Source organism: Falco punctatus (assembly GCF_963210335.1).
Source record: "Falco punctatus genome assembly, chromosome: 4".
In the NCBI taxonomy this organism is placed as follows: domain Eukaryota; kingdom Metazoa; phylum Chordata; class Aves; order Falconiformes; family Falconidae; genus Falco; species Falco punctatus.
The window spans coordinates 31,565,864-31,591,562 of record NC_137583.1 but is presented as its reverse complement, the minus strand read 5'-3'; the positions used below and the strand labels follow the sequence as shown (position 1 = coordinate 31,591,562).

General features: G+C 39.4%; 2 protein-coding genes across 8 annotated transcripts in view; one reads left to right on the top strand and one right to left on the bottom strand.

Annotated features, from left to right (window-relative positions):
- GPR146 (G protein-coupled receptor 146) overlaps window positions 1–17,451 on the top strand; it is a 64,127-nt gene extending 46,676 nt beyond the window's left edge. Inside the window, exons 1-2 of one of the 2 annotated variants that reach the window (XM_080382454.1) lie at window positions 6,524–10,314; window positions 12,998–17,451. In XM_080382454.1, the coding sequence (XP_080238580.1) occupies window positions 13,042–14,046 (1,005 nt within the window). In that variant the 5' untranslated portion in view covers window positions 6,524–10,314; window positions 12,998–13,041 and the 3' untranslated portion in view covers window positions 14,047–17,451. Of the gene's footprint in view, window positions 1–6,523; window positions 10,315–12,997 lie in introns of those variants that run through there. The other variant, XM_080382453.1, reaches the window with a different exon arrangement.
- The window catches only part of CHLSN (cholesin), a 135,131-nt gene that overhangs the window by 72,799 nt on the left and 36,633 nt on the right, over window positions 1–25,699 (bottom strand). For 3 of the 6 annotated variants that reach the window (XM_080382468.1, XM_080382469.1, XM_080382470.1), the window contains 2 exons: window positions 6,202–6,249; window positions 3,918–4,010 (listed from right to left, as the gene is read on the bottom strand). The exons of 1 other annotated variant lie outside the window; for it this stretch is intronic. In XM_080382468.1, coding sequence (XP_080238594.1) covers window positions 3,918–4,010; window positions 6,202–6,249 — 141 coding nt within the window. Of the gene's footprint in view, window positions 1–3,917; window positions 4,011–6,201; window positions 6,250–6,453; window positions 6,512–25,699 lie in introns of all 6 variants that reach the window. 2 more of the 6 variants (XM_080382467.1, XM_080382471.1) reach the window with 2 other exon arrangements.

Here is a 25,699-nt window from a genome sequence, read left to right as displayed (position 1 = left end):
TTAACTATGTTAATCACCATGATATTTGCAAATCTGTTTTCTACCGTACTTAGCAGAAGACCTACTTTCCCTTAGGGCTCCGTCAGCTGAACTTTATATCCTTCTTATATAAATGCTACAGCAGCATAAAAAGGAAGCACCCTATTTCTCATGCCAGCATCACATCCTTCATGTATTTGATGGGGCCCATAATTTAAGTTAAAGCAGTATCTCATGGATTTCAACAGAAGTTGGACTGATTCTAAAACGATGAAAAAATGTTAATCAAGTATCAGGACAATGTGATTCCTGTGAACATCTAGGTTTATGACCTGCACATCAGAATGATTCATTTGAACTTCTGCATGCAGGATCTGAACATCAGATAAGAGTTCATCAGAATATTCTGCATATTTTCCACAACAGCAAAAACATGGAAGGCTTATTTAAGTCAAGATAAGCTAGAAGGCTCCAGCACACTCCCTACAAACTGTGGTTTACTGTTGGTATGCACCCTCTCTCTGTCTCGGCTATGTAAAAACAACCATTTATCAATAATTGCTAAGAAACCGGCTCTGTGACAAACTTATTACTCCTCAGGTTTCCACCCATTAGCACAGGGGGAAGCAGATTAAAAATTTATTTTTGTGGTGGGTTGACCTTGGCTGGACTCCAGGTGCCCACCAAAGCCACTCTGTCACTCCCCTCCTCAGCTTAACAGCTGAGAGAAAATACAACAAAAGGCTCGTGGGTTGAGGTAAGGACAGGGCAAGATCACTGACCAGTTACTGTCATGGGCAAAACAGACAGCGACTCAGGGAAATTAGTTTAATTTATTGCTAATCAACTCAGAGTAGGGTAAAGAGAAATACAAACAAATATTAAAGCACCTTCCTCCCATCCCTCCCTTCTTCCCAGGCTCAGCTTCACCCTGTTTTCTCTCCCTGCTCCCTACCAGTGGTACAGGGGAACGGGGAGTGGGGGTTGCAGTCAGCTCATCACTCCTTGTCTCTGCTGCTCCTTCCTCCTCAGGGGGAGGGTCCTCACACCCTTCCCCTGCCCCAGCCTGGGTCCCATCCCTGGGGTGCAGCCCTTCAGGAACAGGCTGCTCCAGCCTGGGCCCCCGCGGGGTCACAAGCCCGGCCAGCAAACCTGCTCCAGCCTGGGCCCCTCTCTCCATGAGCCCACGGGTCCTGCCAGGAGCTGCTCCAGCGTGGGCTTCCCATGGGGTCACAGCCTCCTTCGGGCACCCCACCTGCTGCTCCGGCACCTGGACCCCCCTGCCTCCTCCTGCGCTGCCCTCACATACTCTCAACTCCCCTCTCTGGCTGCAATTGAACAGTTTTGTGTGGTTTTCCCCTTCTTAAATGCATTATCCCAGAGGCACCACCACTGTCACTGATGAGCTCAGCCTTGGCCAGCGGCAGGTCAGTCCCTGAGCCGGCTGGCATTGGCTCTGTTGGACACAGGGGAAAGTTCTAGCAGCTTCTCACAGAAGGCACCCCATAGCACCTGCTACCAAGATCTTGCCATGCAAACCCAATACAGTTTTAAACATCAAGGCTCTATACAGCTCTTGCAGTAATAAAATCTGCTATGGAAGTCGTGCTTTCTTCCTGTGGTGTGCAAGTCTCATGGTTTAACCCCAGCCAATAATTCAGTACCATGCAGCTGCTTGCTCACTCCCCCTTAGCCAGAGGAGCATCAGAAAGGAACTCAAGGGTTGAGATAAGAACAATAATTTAAATAAAATTAATCCCAAACAACAATAATAATAACAATAAGTTATAATGAAAAGGAGGGAGAAGGGGTGAGGAATGAAATCCAAAAGGAAGGGGGAACAGGAAACACGTGATGCACAATACAACTGCTCGCCACCCACTGGCTGATGCCCAGCCAGTCCCAAGCAATGCTCAGCAGGCCCCAGCCAACACACACACCACACACACCCCAGTTTATATACTAAGCATGAGATCATATGGTATGGAATACCTTTTTGGCCAGTTCAGGTCAGCCGACCCAGCTGTGTCCCCTCCCAGCCCTCTTGCTGGCAAGGCCCTAGAAACTGAGAAGTCCTTGACCTAGTGCAAACACCACCCAGCAACAACGAAAAACATCAGTGTGCCATCAACATTGTTTTTACACTAAAATCAAAACACAGCACTGTACCAGCTACTAAGAAGAAAGTTAACTCTATCCCTGCCGAAATCAGGATTGCAAGGTATTTTTTTAAATGCGTGTACCTATCAAGGACACCAAGAAATCCTTAAAAAAATCTGTTCAAATTAAAAAAAAAAAAACACCAAAACAGTAATTGCTGAATGTCATGTGAATAGATACACTGCAATTAGTGAGCACTAGTATTTATTATTTCAACATCATTTATTTGGCTGTATTCCCAGGAATTTGTGCAAATCCTAACCATAGCTTCCCAAGATACTGTGGGTTGGACAGAATGTGGGTAACAGGTGGCTACAGGTGGCATACTCAAGGTGTGACTTCACAGAGGTTTTTGTAATGGGAGACTTAAGTTTAGAGTGTCCTGGTTAACAGAGGTCTCAAGCTACTTTGCACATTTCTTCCCTCCAAATCACTTTTGGTTTTTTGCCCTTGGAAATATTTGCCCAGGCTCACACAGGGCTGGAAAAAACTCACAGATTAAACAGTATCTAAGGAAGCATCCCCACCCACACACCTGTGAAAGTATGGCCAAGGACTCAAATCAAATCATGAAATACTTAAACCGGTCAAACCGTTTGCTAGCATTGTAGAACAGAAAGTGCTAAAGGTTATTACTGGCTTTTTCAAGTTTGATGAAAGAGTCATTCCATACATACAGGTGCAATGGGCAGCCTTGTAAGAAATCAAGATTATTGGCAGAAAATTGTGATAAATAAGGGGTAAAAAAACTCTGTCACTGATAAAGTGGAGTCGAGAGTGGCACATGACAAGCAGCAGATGGACAAATCAGAACCCATTCACATCAGCAAGGTGACTATTTCAAGCCCCTGGTAAATGAAAATGCCTACTCCAAATCTTACAGTCTAATAATAACCACCCTTAGATTAGCACTGATATTATACTAGCCCTCCCAGAATGTAAGATTAAAATATTTTATTCAGACATTATAAATGGAGTAAGATGCAATCAGTAAATATGCAAGTTCATCCAAGAGACAGGCAGAAAATACTATTTCCTTCACCAAGACAGAAATTAGAAGCCACAGGAGTGTCAAGAACAAGATCTCTCAGACTTGCTGACAATTATCAGCAAGATAACTGTTTATCTCCAACAGATGTGACAAATTTTGAAGTCATTTCAGCCTTAGTGCAATTCTGCCAAGGCCTGATTATCCCCTTCAAACTCTGTGGGGTTATACTCATTCTTAGAAATGTTATCTGAGAAAGAACTATGTCAATATTTTTGCGTTTACTGGAAAACTGGTCCCTGCAGTCTGAGTCTGTTTCACAAGAGTTTCCTACACAAAGTGAGTCTTGATAAGTCACTGCGTCAGCTTTCACCAATGTTTCTAATAGGAAATTGCATTATATTATAGTTTCCAGGAAAACTACCATCTGTGCCTCCTGTCAGTCCTTGCAACTGGCAGCAAAATATCTGTAGGGAATGTTTTCATATTGCCAAATTTCAGCAGTGTTCCTGGTCGCAAGTCCCAAGCACGGGCTAATATAACAAACAGTGGGTTAAGATAAGAGCTGCTGTTTCCAGCCTGCCAACTCACCAGGCCAACTCATTTTCAGAGTAATTCCAGTGGAGTTGGTGCACCTTTGATGCTCTGCACTGGGCTAATTTCAGTCTGCAATATCTGGAATAGCAATAATTTGCATTAATTTTGATTGGCAAGAATCTGTCTTCTTTACTAAGTGACACTGATTTATGTGGACTAGAAGCACAATGTTCAGTTCATATACATTCCTTACCTGGAACCTGAGCAACTCCAAAATGCTAGAACTGCGCAGATCTAGCCACTTGCTGTCTTGTAAGAGGTGCAAATGATCTGTCTGCGCTGAGATCTAAACAAGGAAATTCACCATTGAACTGTTTTGTAATTTTATATTTTCTTAACTTTTAAAAAGGCCTCAGCAGAAAATTTTACATTCATCTCCACAATCTGATGATTTTTACATTAAGAAAATGAACATACAAGTTTCACCAACATTTTTCCCCCCCAAAAAATATCAATCTTTACTGACTTATTCTACAATCTAAGTGTCTGTATGTACTGGGGGGGGGGGGGGGGGGGGGGGGGGGGGGGACACGACACGACCCCTATAGTTAAACATTCATGACTATCATGTAAGAAAGATCCTTAAATGAAATTGCCCACCTAGTCAATTCCTTAAGAAAAAAAATAACTAAATACATTCATTAAAAACAGTGGGACAAAGTGCATCTACTATGTAAATCTACCAAGTCCCAGCTACTCTGAACATCAACATCATGGTAGTAAGAATGCTTTCTAAAGGTTCATGTAATCCTTGTTAGATCCATTCAGTTGAAGTATTTCATATGAAAAGAAACTGCAATTTAAATTCAGTTTTAAATGGAATGAAAATATTTGCTACAGTTAATGGGTTTGTGTGCTCTCCAAGAAACTGAAATTGTACGTTTTAATTAAGTCTTTTGGTTTCTGTGGCTCACCAGTTACAAGCACAGTGGAAATTCTGCCATGGGTTAAATTTATTAAACTATTTTTTTCACTTAACCAGTTAAGAACTGAATGTATATAGCAATTTTCATCATCTTGACACTGAATTTTATTTAGGTCTGTTGCCACAGAGTTTTAAAGTAGGACAGCTGCATCAAAATCAGGTTCCAAGAACTCTGAAAGCATGGGCCAGAACTGCAGTAGTGCTAACTGGCTGTTCGTATTCCATGCTCTGAATGGCTCCGTCTACTCTGCTGATGCTTAAAATCTGCCACTTCTTGTATCCAACTTTACAAATCCAGAACTTGAAGCATCTTATGAAGCCTATTTTCTAATACTACATTCATTCTAATTATCCCTGTTATTTAGTACACCGTAACTTACTGGAAGTATGAATACTAGATAAATTACAGGGGGTTTGTTTTGCATATAACTCATTTTTTTAAGAAAAGTATTACCTAGCAGATATTTCGACATCTCAAAATTGTATCTCATTTCAGAAACCCTGGCAGCTCAGGCTTGTAGACCAATACAGGCAGCCACTGCGTAAATTCATTCTGCCTGATGGAATACCCTATCTTTAAAACTGCACAAAACCAAGATATTTCACTTTTTGCAGCAGTGAAATCTTAACCCACCACACATCTATGATATATTAAAAGCTGGACTGTTCACCCTATGGTGAATCTTTCTCATTGCACATAAATGTTAAAAAAGAAAAGATGTCAAATTTTCCATATACATGCTTTTTCAGAATTCAGTGATAAAGCTAAGTCAGGAAGAGGTGGAGCAGGAGACCAGTCACACTCATCTGACACTGGGACACTAAGACAAGTTAACAAAACATGACTGACTTTCTAGAGTTAACCCATGCAGAGCCCCCCGTGTAGCTATGAGGAGGGCATCATTAGCAACCCTAACTCCCACAGAGGCTCTATTACAAAGAAATAAACATTATAAAAAAGGAGGATTTATCTGGAGTGGCAGGTGTGCCTGGCAGACAGCATCTGTGTCTGAACATGGGACTCCTTCCACACAAATCTTTACAGGCACTGATGCTGGACTATCTCCTCTCCACAAAACTTGTCTCCCCATTTTACAGGGATTTCATTTGCCTCTTCTACCCCATAATACTTGGTTATTACAACCTTCCATACAACTACCATGCTGCCACTCTCTACCAGATTTAATGATCTCTTAAAAACACCCTTTGGCAGTTTTTATTATGGCTTCCAGAGTAGCTGATTTCCCCCCCCCCCCCCGTCTTTTTGGAGTACATTATCTGTTCTCATAAGCTTTAAGCTGCTTAAAAAGGAGGGGTGTGGGTGTGGGTGTGTGCAAATACCGTTATCCATTTCTAATGGATATACATGTTATTTTGACCAGTCTTCTATGAGCTCTGAAGACAGAAGAAAATTCTTCAGTTCTAACCTAATATACAGAAGATGTGTATCTTGAAAAAGTTACAAATTTTCCTCTTTCTGCCAAACCAAAGGAGCATCTGACATCATTTGTTGACACTTACTGATCTGTGACAGCAATTTGTAGACACTTACTTCTGATATGGCCTTACAGAAATTCAGATTCCCAAAGAGATGAACAATCTAAATAGAAAAAAGCATGCAGCTGACATTGTTAACAGTTTTATACTACATGGAATAATACATAGCAATAATGAAAGCAAAAGGTTAAAACAGAAAAAAATTGCATCTATTTAGTAGGTTGCCAAGAGGGATGGGGCAGTCAGCAGATTATCGTGGCATGAGTGAGATCTGAATGACCAGATATCTGCTACATAGATGACTTACCACACAGATGGTGCTTATGAGAATGAAAGAATAAACAAGGGACAGCGGCTGCCAGCATCTGTGGAACAATAAAAAAAGTCACCTAGCAAGTGAGAGTGGGGCCCACAGGAAGAAACTAAGCTTTGAAGTGCTCTGAAACAACATATATTCAGAATTTCTGGAAAAGCAGAGAGTGAGCAACTTCAAAGCAAAATGTGAAGACCAATTCCAGAAGCACAAGTATGTCTGTACTCATCCCATGTGTGACAAAGTCACACCCTTATAGTTCTTAAGAATTCAGTTTTTGTTGTTTATTCAAGATGCCTAAGACAGCCCGAGATGTCCCATGGGGAAGTAACAGAAAAGTCAGAAGGGAAAGAGCATCATACTTAGAAACTCTGTGCTAAGTCTGATACAGTACCATGTACGTGTCATACGAGCAAACAGTGATGGAAAGTGCAGCGTTAATTGTAATGGAGTCATCAGTGAGAAATAAAAGAGGAAAATATGGGCCAGACAGATGTGAAAAACAAGGGTTAAAAAAAAAAAAAACACACATGAAAATGTATCTAAGCATTTATTTCTGGTCAGAAGGAACACTTAAAGAGTAACACTGGACCAAGAAAAGGCCATATAGTATTCCACCTATAAAGCTGGAAATGGGCTCACAACACTCAAATTGTACAAAATTAAGCAGGGGTGGCCAATAGTTGGGTGGTGCAAGTCAAAGGTCTTTTTTTAAAAAAAATTAATTATTTTTGCTACTAAAGTAAGTTCATACTGCAAAGGGAACGGGTTCAGAAAAACAAATCATCAGTAAGCCTAATGATGAGAGTGAAATCAGTGGGACTAAGAGGCTGAGAACCTGCTCTTCCCATGAGTTCACTTGCCGGGTTGGCAAAATCCTTGTTCCATGCTCTCTCTCACAGGACTAAGGACAGACAGGGCTACCACAGAAAGAAAAACACACCCCTCTTCCAACTGACCTATGCTTGGGTTTTTTTATTTGTTCTTTTTTAAAAAAATCCAAGACAGGGTTACACTCAATGCTTCTTCATATCAATTATTCTTGTTATTTAGTCATGGCTTCTTTCACATTTTATTGCACTGAATTAACTACATAATAAAACAGAACCAATATCAATTATAAACATACCACCCGCCAAACTGGTCAATGATTGCACCACGAAGACATAAATGATAGGGTTGGAAGGGGCCTGTTTTTCAGCCCAGCACCCAGTATCAAGCAGGATTTTCTTCTCCACTAATGTTAAAAGCATTTTATCTGAGCTGTATCATTATATTATAAACAGCAGCAACTCAGCAACTGCATAAGTAAAGTATATTCTGAAACCTACCTGCCTGCACTGCTGCATTTTTTCCCCTCACATCTAACCTGGGCTATCTAGTTTTACTTTTCTGTATATCCACCCAACAAATCTTCTGTTAATCCCTAAGGTATGTATATAAGCTAGTAAGCCTAAAAATATGTCATGGTACCCAGACTGAGAGGTAACAGCAGTGTAACACTTGATTCTCTCACACTTAAGAGTTCAGCGTGTTCCCCTTGAGGACAACTAATTGCAAGTATGCTATTTTCCAGAAAAACCAATCATCTATTGTTTAAAGTTTTAAGAATTAATCCATAAGTAATATTTAGCATGATGCTTTCAAAAAGCACCTTTCAAACCCTGATGAGTAGCTAACCATTTAAGTCATGGCTTATGCATATACACAACACTTCTGGAAAAGCTCTTCACTTTTCTTGGTCCTGCTCTCCAGCAAAGCTCTATGCAGCGCTGAGTCTTCCCCTATGCAGTACCCTTGGGGTTCAGCCTCTCTAGGAATTAAGAGATCCTGTGGGAACTCCAGAAGACTTGAAGGCAGAAGTCTTAGTCCTATTTAGAGACTTAGCTTGTTGGCAACAGCTTCCTTAGCTATATATGGTTTATAATGATATTACAGCTTGTGAAAACACATATTCAGAGATTAGATAATCTAGATAAGAGCTATTTCACATACAGATGATAACAGAGCAAGTAGACAAATCATTTACTGTCTAAACAAAAAAATGTGCAGAGCAAAATATACAGCTGGATAAAGGGTTTGGGGTTTTTTAAGTCAAATAAAATAAGCAGAGCATATAATGGTCATGCTTTAAACTGTTCACCAACCTGCTCCACAACTTAGTGCTGCATTATGAATGAAAATGTCTGAAAAAACTGACTGCAGCTATGGACTCTATACTAGAACTAAACAGCACTTCATTTTTTCTCATTAAAGTCCATTTTATGCACCACCTTTAAAAAAATCTCTGCTACCAAGTGCTCTTAACTTTTTGTGCAGTGTCGTAAGAATTTTTTCTTAAGTACCTCATGCAAATTTTTATCTAAATAAAACCACCTTCAACTTTTATAGCGTGTAAAGAAAGTGGCTTTTAGCCAAGTATCAGAACTCTAGAACTACTTCTACCCTAATACCTTTCTTATTTTGCTGTTTCCCCAGTGAACTTAGTGATTAAAGCCCTTCTAAAGTTTTGAGGCAGCAAAGACTTGACACCACAGTTTGTAACACAGCTATAGCACACACATGCAGTTCTGACTGTGGACTATGTATCAAATAGGAATGTAGGAATTTTCTGCCATTTGGGAGTTGCAGTGCTTTTACCATATTCATAATGAATTGTTAAATACGAACCAAGCAGCACAGACTTTGCCTAAAAAAACCCAAACTGCAGTCAGAATAACTCAACACAAACTGAGTAACCATTTTTAAGGTTTCTCTGGTATTTATTCCATAAACGCTTAATTTTTAATTAAAAGCTTTTTCATTGGTGTTTATTCGCAATGGAATAAAGCCTCAGAATCTCTAAATGTAAGAAGTGAGGCAGAGCTCTCTGTTTTGGTTGGCGATATCAGATAATAAATTTATATGGAAACTCTTTAGACTGATGAACTAAACAACAGAACAGCCATAGTACAAAATTCGGTATGGGATAATTTATCAGCCTACAGTTCCAAAACTCAAGTAATGATCCATCTTAAAGGTGTAGAGAATATACACACTCAAACCCATTAATTGCGAGTGACATGCAAATATTCTCAAGAACAATCAACTTTTCAAAAAAGGAAACAGAATGGAATCCATAATACCATCACAAAGTGAGGCTCTCACAATGCCTTTTCACAACACCAAAACAATCTCCAAGTTCAAAGTAAATGCTCAGAAACTTTTCCTCTGACTTTGTATTACAAGCTTGTATTACAAGCTAGTTCACCTTTGCAAGCAGCACAAGCACCTGTGCTCTTCACAGTACAGTAATTTTTAAATACTGATTGTTTAGGATGTATGGCCTATAAAAATGAAACCTCAAAGCTACATATTCCTATCCCACGTTAAAAATAAAACCCATGCTCTTGAACGAGAGCTGTTGATTGCACTGGCAGGGAATAGAACAGCCTCTCCAACGTCCCCAGAGAACCTCAGCGCAGATGACAATACCATAACAAATGTACATGCTCCAGCAGTCCGTATATTTTAAGTAGCAAATCTGAAACCCAGAGACTAAACTGAGCTGGATCCAACAGCTCGCTCCCCTCTGAGCACAGCCTCTCACTTCTTGAAACTGGCTGTAAACAGGGAAAGGGAGGGGCCTGCCGCCTGCCAAGCCAAGCAGAAACTTGTAACTTACAGAGGAAAAACAAGTGCAGGGCAGGCAGGCACGCACAGTAGCACGCTGCCCGGGAGCTGGTGAGAGGGGATCACCATGTTTTCAAAGAGAAACAAGACCAGGCTTTGCAGCCGGCTTCCTTCCTCGGAAATGCTGCTTATCAAATGCATGGGGATCCAGCAACACGGAGGAATGTAAAACGTGAATTAAAGGTAAGAGGCTTTACAGCAGTGCTGCTGAGGTTGGGGCCGTGGGAAAGGCAGGCAGAAGGGCGAGCAGCGGCTGGCAGGATGCTCTTTCCTTCTACGTTTTAAGTTCTGATTTTAGTTTTCAATATGATAAAAGTATAAAAGCAGACCAGACCAGGGGAAGCATGAGGGAAGGCTGAGTCAGGCCACAGTAAACAAGAGGACTGCAGCACTCACTTACACAACAGCCAGCCTGGGACTGCAAAACTGCTTCTGACTGGAGAAGGGGTTGGTTTAGATTGATGGAGTAAAACTGCTGCATCCAAAGCATCGTAAGGACTTACCCAGACGTGGTCTGTGGAGACAAAACTGCCTTTAAATGACAAAAGACACGGCTGTGTAAGAAATGCTGAGCTGGGCCTGTACTGCACAGGAAACAGGTTCAGTGCCTTCACAGGTAAGTGACAATTAAAGATGGGCGATTTCTACAATAGTGGCAAAAATACCTCATCTAGCAATTTAGAAGTCAACAACATTTCTTCAGAAAATATTTTTATTGTGGATTTTGTTTTTGCTCATTTTGGAGGTAAGTTTTGTAATCATAAGATTACTATTTAACATAATGAATTGCCTACCATTTCTTTCATTAAAGTAGAATTGTCTTATTTAACTGCAGTTAGAGGGCATAAAGAAAAAAGGGGTAATTACTAAAAACACTTGTGAAACCAGACATCCCCCAGCTCTATAAAATACAAAGCATGGCAGCAAAGATTGTTGAACTTCTGAGGCAATATACAGGCAAGTATTCTGTGGCTGATGTAATTCAGTCTGGAGTAATCAAAGCTCCATGCTTAAGGATAAACCTGCATAATGGAATTACATGATTGTAGCCATGCCTGTGCTTAGTCACCCCTGCACTCACCGTAATGCATATATTTGCAATATCTAGTTCCAGTCTGCTGCTTTGGTTGAATCAAGTCATAACAGTTCAATGAGATGTAACTTTGGTTGCCTTCAACTGTGCAAAACAGCTTTTCTTTTTCTTTCTTAAAAACTTAACAGATGCTTCCTGAAAGTAAACGGGGTTGTTTTTAGTGCTCAAAAATAGTATAAGGATTGAAAGACAGCATAAAGATACTACACTTTGTTTTCTCAAATCAGTTCTTTAGCTATATTACTGCATAAGAGTACAAATGAAAAATAAGTTTTTCTATGAAGGTGAAAGCTTTGAAAACAACCGAACTGCATCTTGTGCTGCTGCCACAGAAGTCACTCCTCTGAGGAAATCCAGCATATGACCATGGAACAAAAATTTGTTTGCCCGGCTAAAATTACTGTATTTTTAGTCTGATTTCTGGCACAGGCTATGGTATTTAGAAAAAAATGCACACAAAACAACTGCAATGGGAAATTAAAAAAAAATGGAAGTTGACATGATTCTGGAACAAATTCTGTACTATGGTGAAGTGTCAAAGGATTAGCACTAGAGCAATGCAACCACATATCCATATGCTTATAAAACCCATACTGTATAATTTAGCCATATGGTTCATGGACTATAGCATGTTGTCTAGTAACATTCATTTTCATTGCACAGTGTTTATTGTGCATTTGATTAAATCTTGTTCCCTCTGGAAAGAGTGCAGGTACATGTACTTGCACTTTCCTATACATGCTAAAAGGGAAGCACACAAAACGCTGATATATGACAGTGTCAGGGTACATGTGACATAGAATTCACCTGCTGCATAAATTCTATGCTCTCCCCTAGAAATGGGCTGGCAGGAATAACCACCATGATTTTATGGCTGTGGATGTTTTGAGTTGGACTTTGGAGATTATTTCTTATTTCTGGATTTTGGAAAGCAACTTTTCATGATTGCTTTGTAATTCACTGATTTCAGTTAAAACGTCTCTTTATTCATGATAAAGCAAAGCTAGCTGGACAATGACTATTGATACTAGGATACTTTTTAAAGCATTCAAGCTATTTTGAGAGGAAATGATAGCTAATTCTTGCCTTTTTGGAAAACCAGCCTGCCCTGATATTAAGTTCCCTAGACTACAGAGGTCCATTGTTTTTTCAGAACTAAAAGCTTATAGGTTGGAAGTCTGAATACAACCTGACCTATAAAAAAATTCCTTCACCTCATTTCCCACTTTCCTCTAGTCATTGTGAATTTTATCAGTGATCCAGTTATACATCTACCATACTGCCTTGGACGTGCCTCCTAACAAACTACCTTTTCAAGAGAAAGCTTATTTAACATGTTAGAGAACTCTATTCTCCATCTTATTGCTAAGATTTGTGCTTCGGCTTATATCCCTCAATTCTTCAGCAGCTACCCTGATATATTATTAACTACATAAAAGGTACTGTTTAATAATGTAAAAAAGGTAGTAATCTTCATATTACATCAGTACTTACTGTAAAGATACAGTTTATTATTTACTTCTGTTGTGTCCTGTATCAACTCATTTGCCAGTAATTTCATTTAAATTAGAACTTCAAAACATTTAGTAGTCTCGAAATTCTGAATCACAAATTACTTTCTTCTAAACTAACAAGATCAAAAGGCATTTCAGTCACTGACCTTAAATTGATCCATTACATGACACATATAATCTCTATCCTTAAAATGTTTTCTTCATATTACATTAAGTGAAATGCAATGTAGTATTTCAACAATACTTTCTCTCTCTACAGAAAAGCTGGTAATCAGCAGAGAAGACACAAAAGCTAAAATCACTATGTGGCGCTGTGAAGCCTTAAACAACAGTACTGAGAACAGTGAAGACCAGCATCTCTGCCATGACTTCCACCTTGTGCTTTCAGTCTTCTCCCTACTCTACCTCATCATATGTTTCCCAATTGGCCTTTGTTACAATGGCTTGCTGGTCCTAGTGAATCTCTACAACAAAGCTACTATGACTATGCCAGATGTTTACTTTGTCAACATTGCCATTGCTGGTCTCATCATCAATGCTCTGGCACCGATGTACCTTCTAGGTCTTGCCAACACAAAATGGGCCATCTGGAATTCTAACAATGAAGTTTATATTACCTTACTTATTTTATTCAATGTCTCATCTTTAGTTACCATGTACTCTACTACATTACTCAGTCTGGACTACTACATTGAACGTGCGCTACCTAGAACTTACATGTCAAGTGTGTACAACACCAAACATGTTTGTGGATTCATATGGGGTGGTGCCATGCTTACAAGTTTTTCATCTCTCCTGTTCTACGTCTGCAATCACGTATCCACTAAAATAATTGAATGTTCCAAGATGCAGAACAAAGAAGCAGCAGATGCCATTATGGTCTTTATTGGGTATGTGGTACCAGCTATTGCTGTACTGTATGCACTTGTACTAATCTTGCGAATACGCAAAGAGGCTACACCACTGGATCAAGACACTGGACGATTAGATCCATCAGTGCACAGGCTTTTGATTGCCACAGTCTGTACACAGTTCACATTATGGACACCCTATTATGTTACTCTTTTGGTAAGCACATTTACTAATGCACAAGGAAGAATTGCAGATGACAATTACAGTCGAATATTGCATTTTACCAAGATTTTAGCAAAATTCTTGGCTTTCTCAAGCAGCTTTGTAATGCCTCTGCTCTACAGGTACATTAACAAAAACTTTCCCAACAAATTACGACGTTTGCTTAAAAAGATACACTGTGGGAATCAAGGGTGTTCTCATGAACGCACAGTAGTACAGCAAGTCATGACGTAGGTGTGAAGAAACCCTCTGGTGCTCTTACTGCAGTACTTAGCATACCAGTATTGGGACTGTGATGCTGCTGTGTTGGCACTCAGAATCATTACTGTGACAGTCCCAACCAAGAGGCTAGAAGGAGCTTTCCATTACAATTAAATGAAACAGTCTTAGTTTTCAAATAGTTAATTGTTTGCTGAAATCTTGGGAGACTCTGGTCTATGTGCTGTAATACCTGTGACATCTAATACTTCCAGTGCACTGATTTGGTTACAATGCATAAACTCTGTCTCGTAACTAATACTCCTGTCTGAAGAAATCACTAAGCAGTTTATCGAAGTCTTGACTGAAGACACAGCACCTTGTATCTTGTATAGAAAAAGGTATTACCTTATTCTCTGTACAAAGAAGTAATAGTGCTATCCTTAATGAAGTAAATAGCATTTTTCAATGAAGATGATACAATGATCTTTACTAAAGATCATATTATCCAATTATACTTGTCCAAATAGTAAATGTTAATGATAAATTATTTAATTTCTTTCTCTGTCATTGAATCCCCTTTAAAAGAAGCTTAATATACCAATTTCAGAATTTTTTGCACACAAACTAACCTAAGTTTTAACATTTATGGTAAATGGATCTTTTTCTAGATATAACAATTAACAAAAATGCGGTTTAGTTTTACAGTGCTTTGTTTGCATCCTAAAACATTTCAAGAATTCAGAAATACTTATTAACCAATTCTAAGGGAACTGAGATACGTTTGTTCCAGATATTAAAATGAAGGACACAGTGGTTTACAAAGTTAAACCAAAATTTAACTAGTAAAGATTGTCTGGCTAAGTGTTATGGTCCACATATGTTCATGTAACAAGAGTAATTATCTTAAAAATAAATATGTTTATGATTAACATTTTGTATTTTCAAGGGATACGTTTGCAACAAATAAATCTCTAATCTAGGGCATCACTGGAGGTTTGGAAACCATACAGATTCCCTCAACACACAGAGATTTTTTTTAAATGGGAGTAATATAAAGGAATTCCAGTCAGCATCAGCTTTTTGCTGACCTCTCAGAAATGGAGTGCCTCCCAGCATGATTCTAGAAAACGCAGTAAAAGTATAGTTTCTGTATTTCACAGTGGGGATGAAGAAATCCAATCCATGTTGCCAAATTTTACTGAGTATATGAAATATGTAAGAAACAGACATGCTGCAGGAAGCAAGTTACCCACAACAGTAAGCTACAAAAACTTGACCCAAGAACTACCTGTTCCTATGCTGCTGTTGTATTATTGATGACAGAGGTGGGTAGAAGTTAAACTGATACTCTCCCAGATAAGTTTTGGGGCAGCAAGACACTTTTGTCCCTCACTCTGCAACACAGCAGAATCATTTTGTTGCTTAGTCTGTCACAACACAACTCAGATTCCACATGACTATTCAAAAAATGCGGCTTTTCAAGCCTCTGGTACAGAAAAAACATGGAGCAAAACCAGAACTGAACCTTTTCCATTGCTTATAGCACAATCTCATCTGGTAATTGATCCTAATTTGTCAGCATAGAGACAGGCTTAAGTTCTAAGTGGAAAGCAGGTGAGGAACAGCCTTTTGAGTTATTTTTCCTTCTCTTCAATGTTATTCAAATTTCTTCTCATAGCCATCTTTGCTTATCTTCTTCATATACAAGCCTCTCAAGTTACCAACATCCTGGTGGAAGCCTCTCCATTAATTGTAACTTTTTAAAATAGCATTTCATATTTTATTGAATTTTTTTAACCTTTAAGCCCCATACAGTAATTAATCTATTTCTATGGCGTTTTCTCCACACAAAAACTATCCAGCGCAACTACATCAATTTACTTCATAGTTTCAGCCTGTTGATGAAAACCATGTTAAGGAATGAAGCCTGCCTTTTTATCATTGTGTCCAGTTCACGCACTAATTTATAGTGCCTCTATGCTGACATGATACTGGCTGCTTTGATTGGTTTTTCCCCCCCTTGAGAGGTTTTCTATGAATTTCTACACATCTTCAGCATTCAAGCTTACTTCCACACAGAAGCGCTTAAGAAATCTTTTCTTACAACTGTCAAGCAAATAGGCTGCTTTTCTTCCCATCTGAGGAAACTTCAATTTCCTAATGCACACCACATTAAATCTCTCATGTAAAATCTGTTAAAGAAATTCTATCTCATTATGCAGAAAAAATTCCAGCAGGCAGGAACTGGCTTATCTGGTGTGAATAGAGGCTTCCAGAACTGGGACAGTGCCAGAATGGTGTGGCTGAGCAGGCAACATTAAGTGCAGTTCTAACTTCAATGTTGCTTCCCCTACTTCTATTTCCCCCTTATCCTAAGAAGTCTTACTTTCTGTCTCTACGAGGACCATCACATTTGTTTCTGTTCCTTTCTCTCCATGTTAAATACCCCATCTCAGATCATGGCTCTTAATTTTCTTCTTCTTTCTCACTTCTCTGCACTAGTTAATTTTCATTTTGCTGCTCAGTTTCCATCTATGTTTGGTCTCGTATACTTGGTACCATTCACAACTTCCATTTGCTTCATTAAAGTGACTCCTTCACGATGACCAATATCTTATTCAATGATCTGACATTACAAATGGATTCATGTCATAAAATGGAAGCTGCTATTTAAGAGATAAAGAATAAGTTTTTATATAATTTACCCTTGAAGTCTCTATTTTTTCCTAATCTTTATTGCAGCAGAGTTAGGTATGTTTGTGTGTATTCTTGATAATATACTAGATTTGATAGCAATAATATAGACAAACAACTTCCATAATTTAATGAAAATTACTGATACCCACTCAACTGTTTTTAGGAGTTAACTTGATATATCAATTGCCTCAAAGAAACTGCCATGGAGCTGCCTGACTGCTATTCTTTTAAGGAAATTCTGAACTTAATTACAGCGCCATCATATGGTATCTGTTGAAAAGCAGTATCCCAAACAGCAAGAACTTTGCAATATTTATATAAAGAACAGTTGATAAGCAGATGCAGTAAAATACTTAAGGAAATACATGGTATCATAATATAGAAGAATTTTAATGGACAAATCTTTAAGATACGAAGTTCTCAAGAATGGAGCCTTTGCATTTCACATACCTGAAGGATTCTGATGACTGTAAATAGAGGCTTATCTATTTTTCATTCAAATAAATAAGAATAAAATACTGTATATATGCAAGATAAAAATCAGCCTACTGATGTAAAGAGAATTTGCAAAGAATTTATTAAATTATTTCTTAAAGTGTCATATAAATGTAAACCTCTGAATAGTAAGGTGTACTATATGTTGCTGTATGTATATACTGTATACTAGTAAGTAAGCACTAGTTAAGTGCCATTATTAACAGTGTTATTTTCTCACAAAATTAAACTTAATATTTGAATTGTTCTATGGCTTAGAGCCCTCTTGCTAAACTGCCTAAGTCAAATCAATGAACTAACAACAATGTTGTGCTCTGCTTCTGCTTGAATCATTAATATAGCTAGCTCAAGACATGTCCTTGACTAACCTAGTAGAGGTCCTAGTTTCAAAAGTTCCCATTTGAGAATCAAACTGAGTTGGTCTCTGAAGACATAATTTCCATTAATTAAAGAAAGTGATCAACCCCTGGAAAATTTCTGGTTCTGTTAAAATGAAGAGATGTGGCCTCCAATATTATGTGAAATGGAAATATACAGAAATGGACTATCCACAAAGCTTCAGAAAAGAACTATTGACTCATAATACATTCTCAATAAATGGTGTTAAAAGTATATCTGGTCAGTGAGATGTGTGATTTTTTTTTTGGCCTTGATGAAAACATTGTAGACAAGATTAAACTTACGTTTTGATTCAGTGAAGCAACACAACAAATTGCATGATTTGGATGTCAAATCAGACATGTTAAGTTACCAGATTTTCCAGGCCATAATTTCAACATCATTAAAATCTCATTATTCATTAGTGGGAAGTTAGCTGAGAATGAAAGCAAAAAGGCACACACACCCCTCAGTTTTTTTCAGCATAAGGAAACCTGCAACTAATAGAATAGAGTAACATTGCACCACAGAAGTACAAGGCTGGTGATTAATGCATGCATTGGTCATTGCCTTCTCACTTCCTCTCCTTTGTGCTGCCACAAATGAGACCTCAGAAATGAGCTTCCTGCAGAAGTTCTCTTGGATAACAGAGCAACATAGCATAATAACCTGTACCTTTGGCATCCCAAAGTCAAGCTTTAAGAATATAGCATGCTTCATAATATATTTATTGCAGTAACCACTGCATATAACCAAAAGATCACTTGCCAGGTATCCATGACTTTACCCCACATACATGAAGACATCCTGGCTATACTTCAAAAGTTATTAATCTGTTCCCTGTAAATTCTTTGTAAAGTGCAGGAAGACAGTAAGTAAAAGCAAACTATTTTAAATGGTTATTGGTGAATTTCTTAAAGGAAAAAACTTAGTCACAGGCACTTTTAAGTGTTAAGTCTCAGAAATAAATGAAAACAGCAACTGTTGGAAGTTGCAATATCATTTAGTCAAATACCAAGCTTTGACAAGATCCCCTTACTTCCATACAATGGTTTAAAGAGTACTGTCTGTTACTGTAATTGGAAAACCAGCATCTCTAACTAGTCATGATTTTCTGATGCTTCCTTCATCAGAGCTTTAAGATACAACCATCATACATAAAAAGGCTGTTTCTCATCAAGATTAGTAAAACCACTTTTATACAACAGAGACTTGAAGGATCTTAAATGAGAACCAAGCCAGTTACTAAGCAGCAAATTAACAGGCCTACAGGCTTGCAAAGATTGACCTTCTACATAAATTTAAGTAAAAACAGTTGATCAGGTACAACCAAGTCAGTAAGTTTATACTAGTGCAACCAGGCCAACATAGCATCAGTATCTGCCCTTTTCTGTCAATACAAAGAGCTTTCACTGAAGACAACCACATTTTGCAGCAGTCACAGAAAGCATGCATTTAACTAGCATATAATAGAAAAGTAGGCTCCAAGGCTGCAAAAAAAATACACCATTACCAGAAAACTCAAAAGGGAAGTAACTTTTTTTTTTAACTAAGACTCAGTTAAATTGTTTTTGTGCTCAGGATATGTAAACAGCTAAAACCCCATTTATCACTGCTCATTACAGATGAAAGCTGAAACCCTTCTCATGAGCTGTACTGCAGCGGCACAGCACTGGTAACAGAAAACAAAAGCAAAATCTGGCCAAGTGCTGCTCTCAGTTTTGCTGTTAGCTGAGGACTTTGAGAACTACTGACTTGTACAGCTGCAGAAACTGAGGCAAAGTGCTCAACACACCAATGAAGCTGAAACATATGCTCCAAGATTAAGTTTTGCAGTTTCTTAGTAAGCAAAACCTTGTGTATTTCTTAGCTATCTCATGCAATACCTTTTCCAAGTGAAAGCAATGTAAACATACAAAACCAGCTGTGTAGACTGCCATGGCAACAGATTTGAAGTGTGAAATGATTCCTCTGTTGTATTTCCTTTAGCTTTCCATTATATACCAAAACACTTTGACATATGCTGAATACATTCTTTTTCCATCAGGAGAGAAAAGGATTTATTATCTACTCTGTCATTCCACTTTCTTCACACCAAGTCCTTTCCCTGCCTTGGAAGTCCATGTTACTTCCTTATACTACACTTCTAATTAGGAGTCACAAATATGGCCTAAATCATTCACAGCCTACAGCCAGCAGAATTCTTGTATTATTGCAATTCAGGACAGTAAAATATTTTTTTAAATACTAGATTATCAGACCATTTATGAATATACAAATACATTTTTAAAAAAATACTTCCTACCAGAAGTTCTTTTAAAACAAACAAGATTTATTGCCAGAAAGAGAATCCATTTTATCTAGTTTAAAAGTACTTGATGATGCATTATAGGAAAATATAAATAAGCAGCAGAATAAATACTCCCAACTCAGATGTCTGGAGAGAGGACTAATGAAGAAAGAGAAACAGATTGACATGGAAACATCTTGCAGGAAGTGTACCTGCAAGTATATTGCCTAACAGTAGAATAATTCTGCTATAAAAATGCTCAACTCTGGATAAAGTTAACCTTCAAAAGCAAAGAATTCATCTCCTATATTAAAGTGGTTTTATCACAAGTCTCACTGATATTGATAGAAGTTCTGTGCATTACTGTGGTGGGTTGACCCTGGCTGGACTCCAGGTGCCCACCAAAGCCACTCTGTCACTCCCCTCCTCAGCTTAACAGCTGAGAGAAAATACAACAAAAGGCTCGTGGGTTGAAGTAAGGACAGGGCAAGATCACTGACCAGTTACTGTCATGGGCAAAACAGACAGCGACTCAGGGAAATTAGTTTAATTTATTGCCAATCAACTCAGAGTAGGGTAAAGAGAAATACAAACAAATATTAAAGCACCTTCCTCCCATCCCTCCCTTCTTCCCAGGCTCAGCTTCACCCCGTTTTCTCTCCCTGCTCCCTGCCAGTGGTACAGGGGAACGGGGAATGGGGGTTGCAGTCAGCTCATCACTCCTTGTCTCTGCTGCTCCTTCCTCCTCAGGGGGAGGGTCCTCACACCCTTCCCCTGCCCCAGCCTGGGTCCCATCCGTGGGGTGCAGCCCTTCAGGAACAGGCTGCTCCAGCCTGGGCCCCCGCGGGGTCACAAGCCCGGCCAGCAAACCTGCTCCAGCCTGGGCCCCTCTCTCCATGAGCCCACGGGTCCTGCCGGGAGCTGCTCCAGCGTGGGCTTCCCATGGGGTCACAGCCTCCTTCGGGCACCCACCTGCTCCGGCACGGGGTCCTCCATGGGCTGCAGGTGGGGATCTGCCCCCCTCCCCCCCGTTAACCTCCACAGGCTGGGGGCACAGCCTGCCTCTCCATGGGCTTCCGTCAGGCTGCCAGGGAATCCCTGCTCCGGCACCTGGAGCCCCCCTGCCTCCTCCTGCGCTGCCCTCACATACTCTCAACTCCCCTCTCTGGCTGCAATTGAACAGTTTTGTGTGGTTTTCCCCTTCTTAAATGCATTATCCCAGAGGCACCACCACTGTCACTGATGAGCTCAGCCTTGGCCAGCGGCAGGTCAGTCCCTGAGCCGGCTGGCATTGGCTCTGTTGGACACAGGGGAAAGTTCTAGCAGCTTCTCACAGAAGGCACCCCATAGCACCTGCTACCAAAATCTTGCCATGCAAACCCAATACAATTACCAATTACAAAATTAATTGAAAAGCTTAATTTTAGCAACAACATTCGCAAATTCAAGCTAAAATTTATCTTGAAGCTAGCAGAATTTCCACAAGTGTTTCTTAACTAATCTCTGAAACCTTTGAAAATAATTTTGAAATTAATTCCGGTATTAGGTTACCAAAGCTGTTTCAGAAACTCCATCTGGTGGTCACTAGCAGAATACTCTAGCAGTTCCCAAAAGCCGTAAGATCAGTAAAGCTAATTAAAGGATTTAAGTTAATCATTAGGAAAAAACCTGAAACATTCCCAGTTTCTGGTTAAACACAGATTTGTACTAGCTGGTCCTGTCTGCAGGCACTAAGGGTATTACTGCAAGTATTTGTAAGAAGAAGCCAAATTAAGCAAAACTTCTATATCAAACTGCTGCCGTGAAGATGAGGCATTTAAGAGAAAATTCTGTTGCAAGAAACAGACCTCAACAATGGTTAATTTTGGTTTTGAACCTAACAGAAGGACATTTAGCCAGGCTATTAGGTCTGATTATTCACAAGAAAAATATTTATTTAAAAAGCATATGTTTCATAAAGCAATATAAGAAACATCTGGTACTAGTCATTGTGGTTGACAAGATGCTCAAAGATCAAAGGAAGTGCCATTCCCATTCAGCTCCAGAGCACTGTAATTCTTTCTAATTTAGTTATGGTTTTACTAGTTCACAATGACAGATCCCATAATACAGAAGTTTCTGAAATTTTTCAGGTCAACCTATGTGCAATTAAATAATTATTTTAGCACCTGCAGTGCTATGCAGAGACCAGCTCTCCTATAAAACTTGCCATTAGAAAAAGTTTTTTCCACCCTTTAATAGAAGAAGAGTATTATTTGGAAATACAGGCAATTTTTGAGCTCTCATACCTGAGTTACGTAGGTCATCTACCCATACTGAGGAATTTATTTTGTGATTGATAGAAACATTACTGTATAGTAGTAGTAATAATAATGTACTGTTTATGAAACAACTTACATTAAAAACAATGCCCAAATAAGCCAATATAAAAATATTCACTAATTCGCTAATAATGAATCATGAGCAAGCAAGATGTGAAGGCAGCGCAGAGCATGGCTGTTCTAGAATAAAAGGAAGAAATGTTGACTTATGACCAGCCTCTGAGGCATAGGTAATTATTAATATCAATGCTTATGTGTACACATCTCCAAATTGTGCATTTTTAACCCTATCCAAGCAGAGGCAGTAAGACTATAAAATTTTACAAATTCACATAGCTCCATGTACCTTACAAATGAGCATATGCATCTGAATTCCATTTAATAGCAATAAAAAACCCCACAACACACTCAAAAAATTCCCAAAATCACACATGCAGGGAATGCAATAAAGCCATGCAAGTTTTAAAATTCCTTTAACTTTCTTCAAGCTAGCAATTCTTGGTTATATGTACAGGTTCCATGCTTTTGGTTGGTTTGTTGTTGGTTTTTTTTTCTCCTTTAATTCAAAGGCCTAATGTTCCACGGTGTTTTAATCAAGGAGACAAATTTCCTTGCTGTCAAGTAGAAAAAGACTAAATATACAGAAAATTAAAAGCAAAGTCTTTCACAAGAACAGTTTTATGGAGTGACTGGGTACTGTGCATCAATGTAACAGAAGCCTTAGAATAGATGTTCTTATGAAATTAGTTATTGCATTAATACAAGTGGCCTTAAGGTGCTAAAAAGCCACCAATAAAAGCTTCCAATATATAATTTCAGCCCTTGAATAGAGACAAAGCAATCTTGGACTAACTGTGGCTAATATCCCACACTCAAGGTTGTGGTGGTGGGGGTTGTTACATAATAACACTAGAGAAAAAATTAAGATGGAAATACATGGTAATTTATGAGAAATATCTTTAAGAAAAAATGTAGACTATGTTTTGAAATTCCAGTAACACAGCAATTGCTTTTCATCATAATACACTGGGGAATGAGCAATAACAGCCATTTAATATTCAAAACCAATCATATCATACTACACAGGGACAGTTTTCATAATAACATTAAATCAAAAAGGCAAGAAAGATTTTAATCAAGAGCAGAAGACAACAGCATAATCTAAAAACAGACTTCAGGCTTCTCACGCAGGATTAGCTCCCTAACAATAAGCACTACCCTAGAACAGACTAGTCCAATTCTTAGCCTAACTGCAAGCTCACTGCAGCCTTTGGTGTCTGCCCTTGATGACTGTGGCTATTTGATGCCGTACCAAGCAAACAAGAGCTCTACTGCTCAAATGAGTGTTGTGAGTCTTGCTACCAGCTAGTCACAGCGATTCAGAAGGAAGGTGAGGAAAAAAGAATCACTATCCCCATAATACTTTACTGGATAGATCTGCTTCAAGCCAGAGAGTAAAAAGACTGAAGTCTCCATGGGTTCAGCATCTCACAAGCCAGAAGTATCAAACAGTGTTTGTCAGAGAACACAGAGAAGTTTCTCTCATCTGGCATACATGTGTATGAGAGAAACAGGCTTCACTTCAAACTAAACCTGCTGTCAGTGTTCTGTACTCTGCTAAACATATCAGTAATAGGGGTCAGTTCAGAGAAATTATTGGGTTTGGTCAAAAAAAGTGGCCAACATCTGCCTTCTTTAAAATAACATGTCACTCAGTACTGGATATATTTATTTTGCCATAGGAACAATAAAGCGTAACCAAGAGTTTTGCCCACCACAGCACACTGTAGGTGGCTAGTGGAACTGTATGTGTTATCAGCCAATCTTTAAAAATTGTCACAGCATCTCACAGCTATTTAACTTCTGCAACTTCTACCTTTCTTGCCTCCACCCTATCCGGAACATCATTATCATATATAAACCATTTCTACTGAGAGCATGTATACTACTAATACATACTAATCACTAAGAAATCACAGAATCATAGAATTATTCAGGTTGGAAAAGACCTTCAAGATCACCAAGTCCAACCCTTAACACTGCCAAGCCCAGCGCTATACTGTGTCTCTAAGTACCACACCTGCACACCTTTTAAATCCTCCAGGGACAGTGACTCCACCACTTCCATGGGCAGCCTGCGCCAATGCTTGACAGCCCTTTCAGTGAAGACATTTTTCCCAATTTCCAACCTAAACCTCCCCTGGCGCAGCCCGAGGCCGTTTGCTCTTGCCCTGTCGCTTGTTCCCTGGGCGCAGAGACCGACCCCCCCTGCCCACAGCCCCTGTCAGGCAGCTGGAGGGAGCGATCAGGTCCCCCCCGAGCCCCCTGCTCTCCAGGCTGACCCCCCCCAGCTCCCCCAGCCGCTCCCCACAGGGCTTGTGCCCCAGCCCCTTCCCCAGCCCCTGCCCAGCTCTGGACACGCTCCAGCCCCTCCACGTCCCCCTGGCAGTGAGGGGCCACAGCTGAGCCCAGGGTTTGAGATAGCCAGGGCTGCTGGTAAATGATGGAGTGGCTGGGCGAGCTCCTCCGCCAGCTCCCGCAGCACCCTTGGGTGGATCCCAAGACTTGTGTGTATCTAAGTGGCGTAGCAGGTCACTGACCATTTCCCCTTGGATTATGGGGACTTTATCCTGCTCCCTGCCCCTGTCTTCCAGCTCAGGGCGCTGGGTACCTGGAGAACAGCTGGTTTTACTATTAAATACTGAGGCAAAAAAGATACTAAGTACCTCAACCTTTTCCTCATCCTTTGTCACTATGTATCCCCCTGCATCCAATAAAAGATGGAGATTCTCCTTAGCCCTCCTTTTCTTGCTAACGTGCTCATAGAAACATAAATCACTAATAAAAACAGTGAAATTATGCATCATCTCAAACAGTCACTTAATCACCATGTTTTGCAGTTTTATAACATTTATACAACTAAACATGAGTCTGTTGGCCACTGTTTTCATATGACTAGTATCCTATAATCACTTAAGCAAATTAACCTGTTTTATTGTTTAAGGAAAGACACAGCTGGTCACACAACAGCAATATCTTGCTTTCCTTTTAGTAATGCATTAACTGTGACAATAACAGCACAGCAAGCTGCTGCCAAAACCACACCATACAGCTGTTAAGCCTAACTTTTGTCTGTTTCCGTAGATGAGGCAGAATTGCAGCTATCAAGGTGGGAATCAGTATGGTCTAAACAGAATAAAGAATACAGAACTGGGAAACCTCAATTTTCTAACCTCTTTTTCTCCCCTGGCTTTCAATTTATTCCATCAACTTAGAAGAATACATTACTCAGTAGCTAAGTTTCTCTACCTGTAAAATAGGTGTACTTTCTGATGTGATTCTCTGAATCTATGTACACATTCTGAAATTGTAATGTGCTACTTGCTCCTGATTCAGAGTATGATAAAAATACCACTGAATAATGAAGCTTAATACAGGTTTCCATCCTAATATGACAAAGTTTGTAAATGTGAACATGATTTTGAAGATGGAAGCTTTCTCTTAG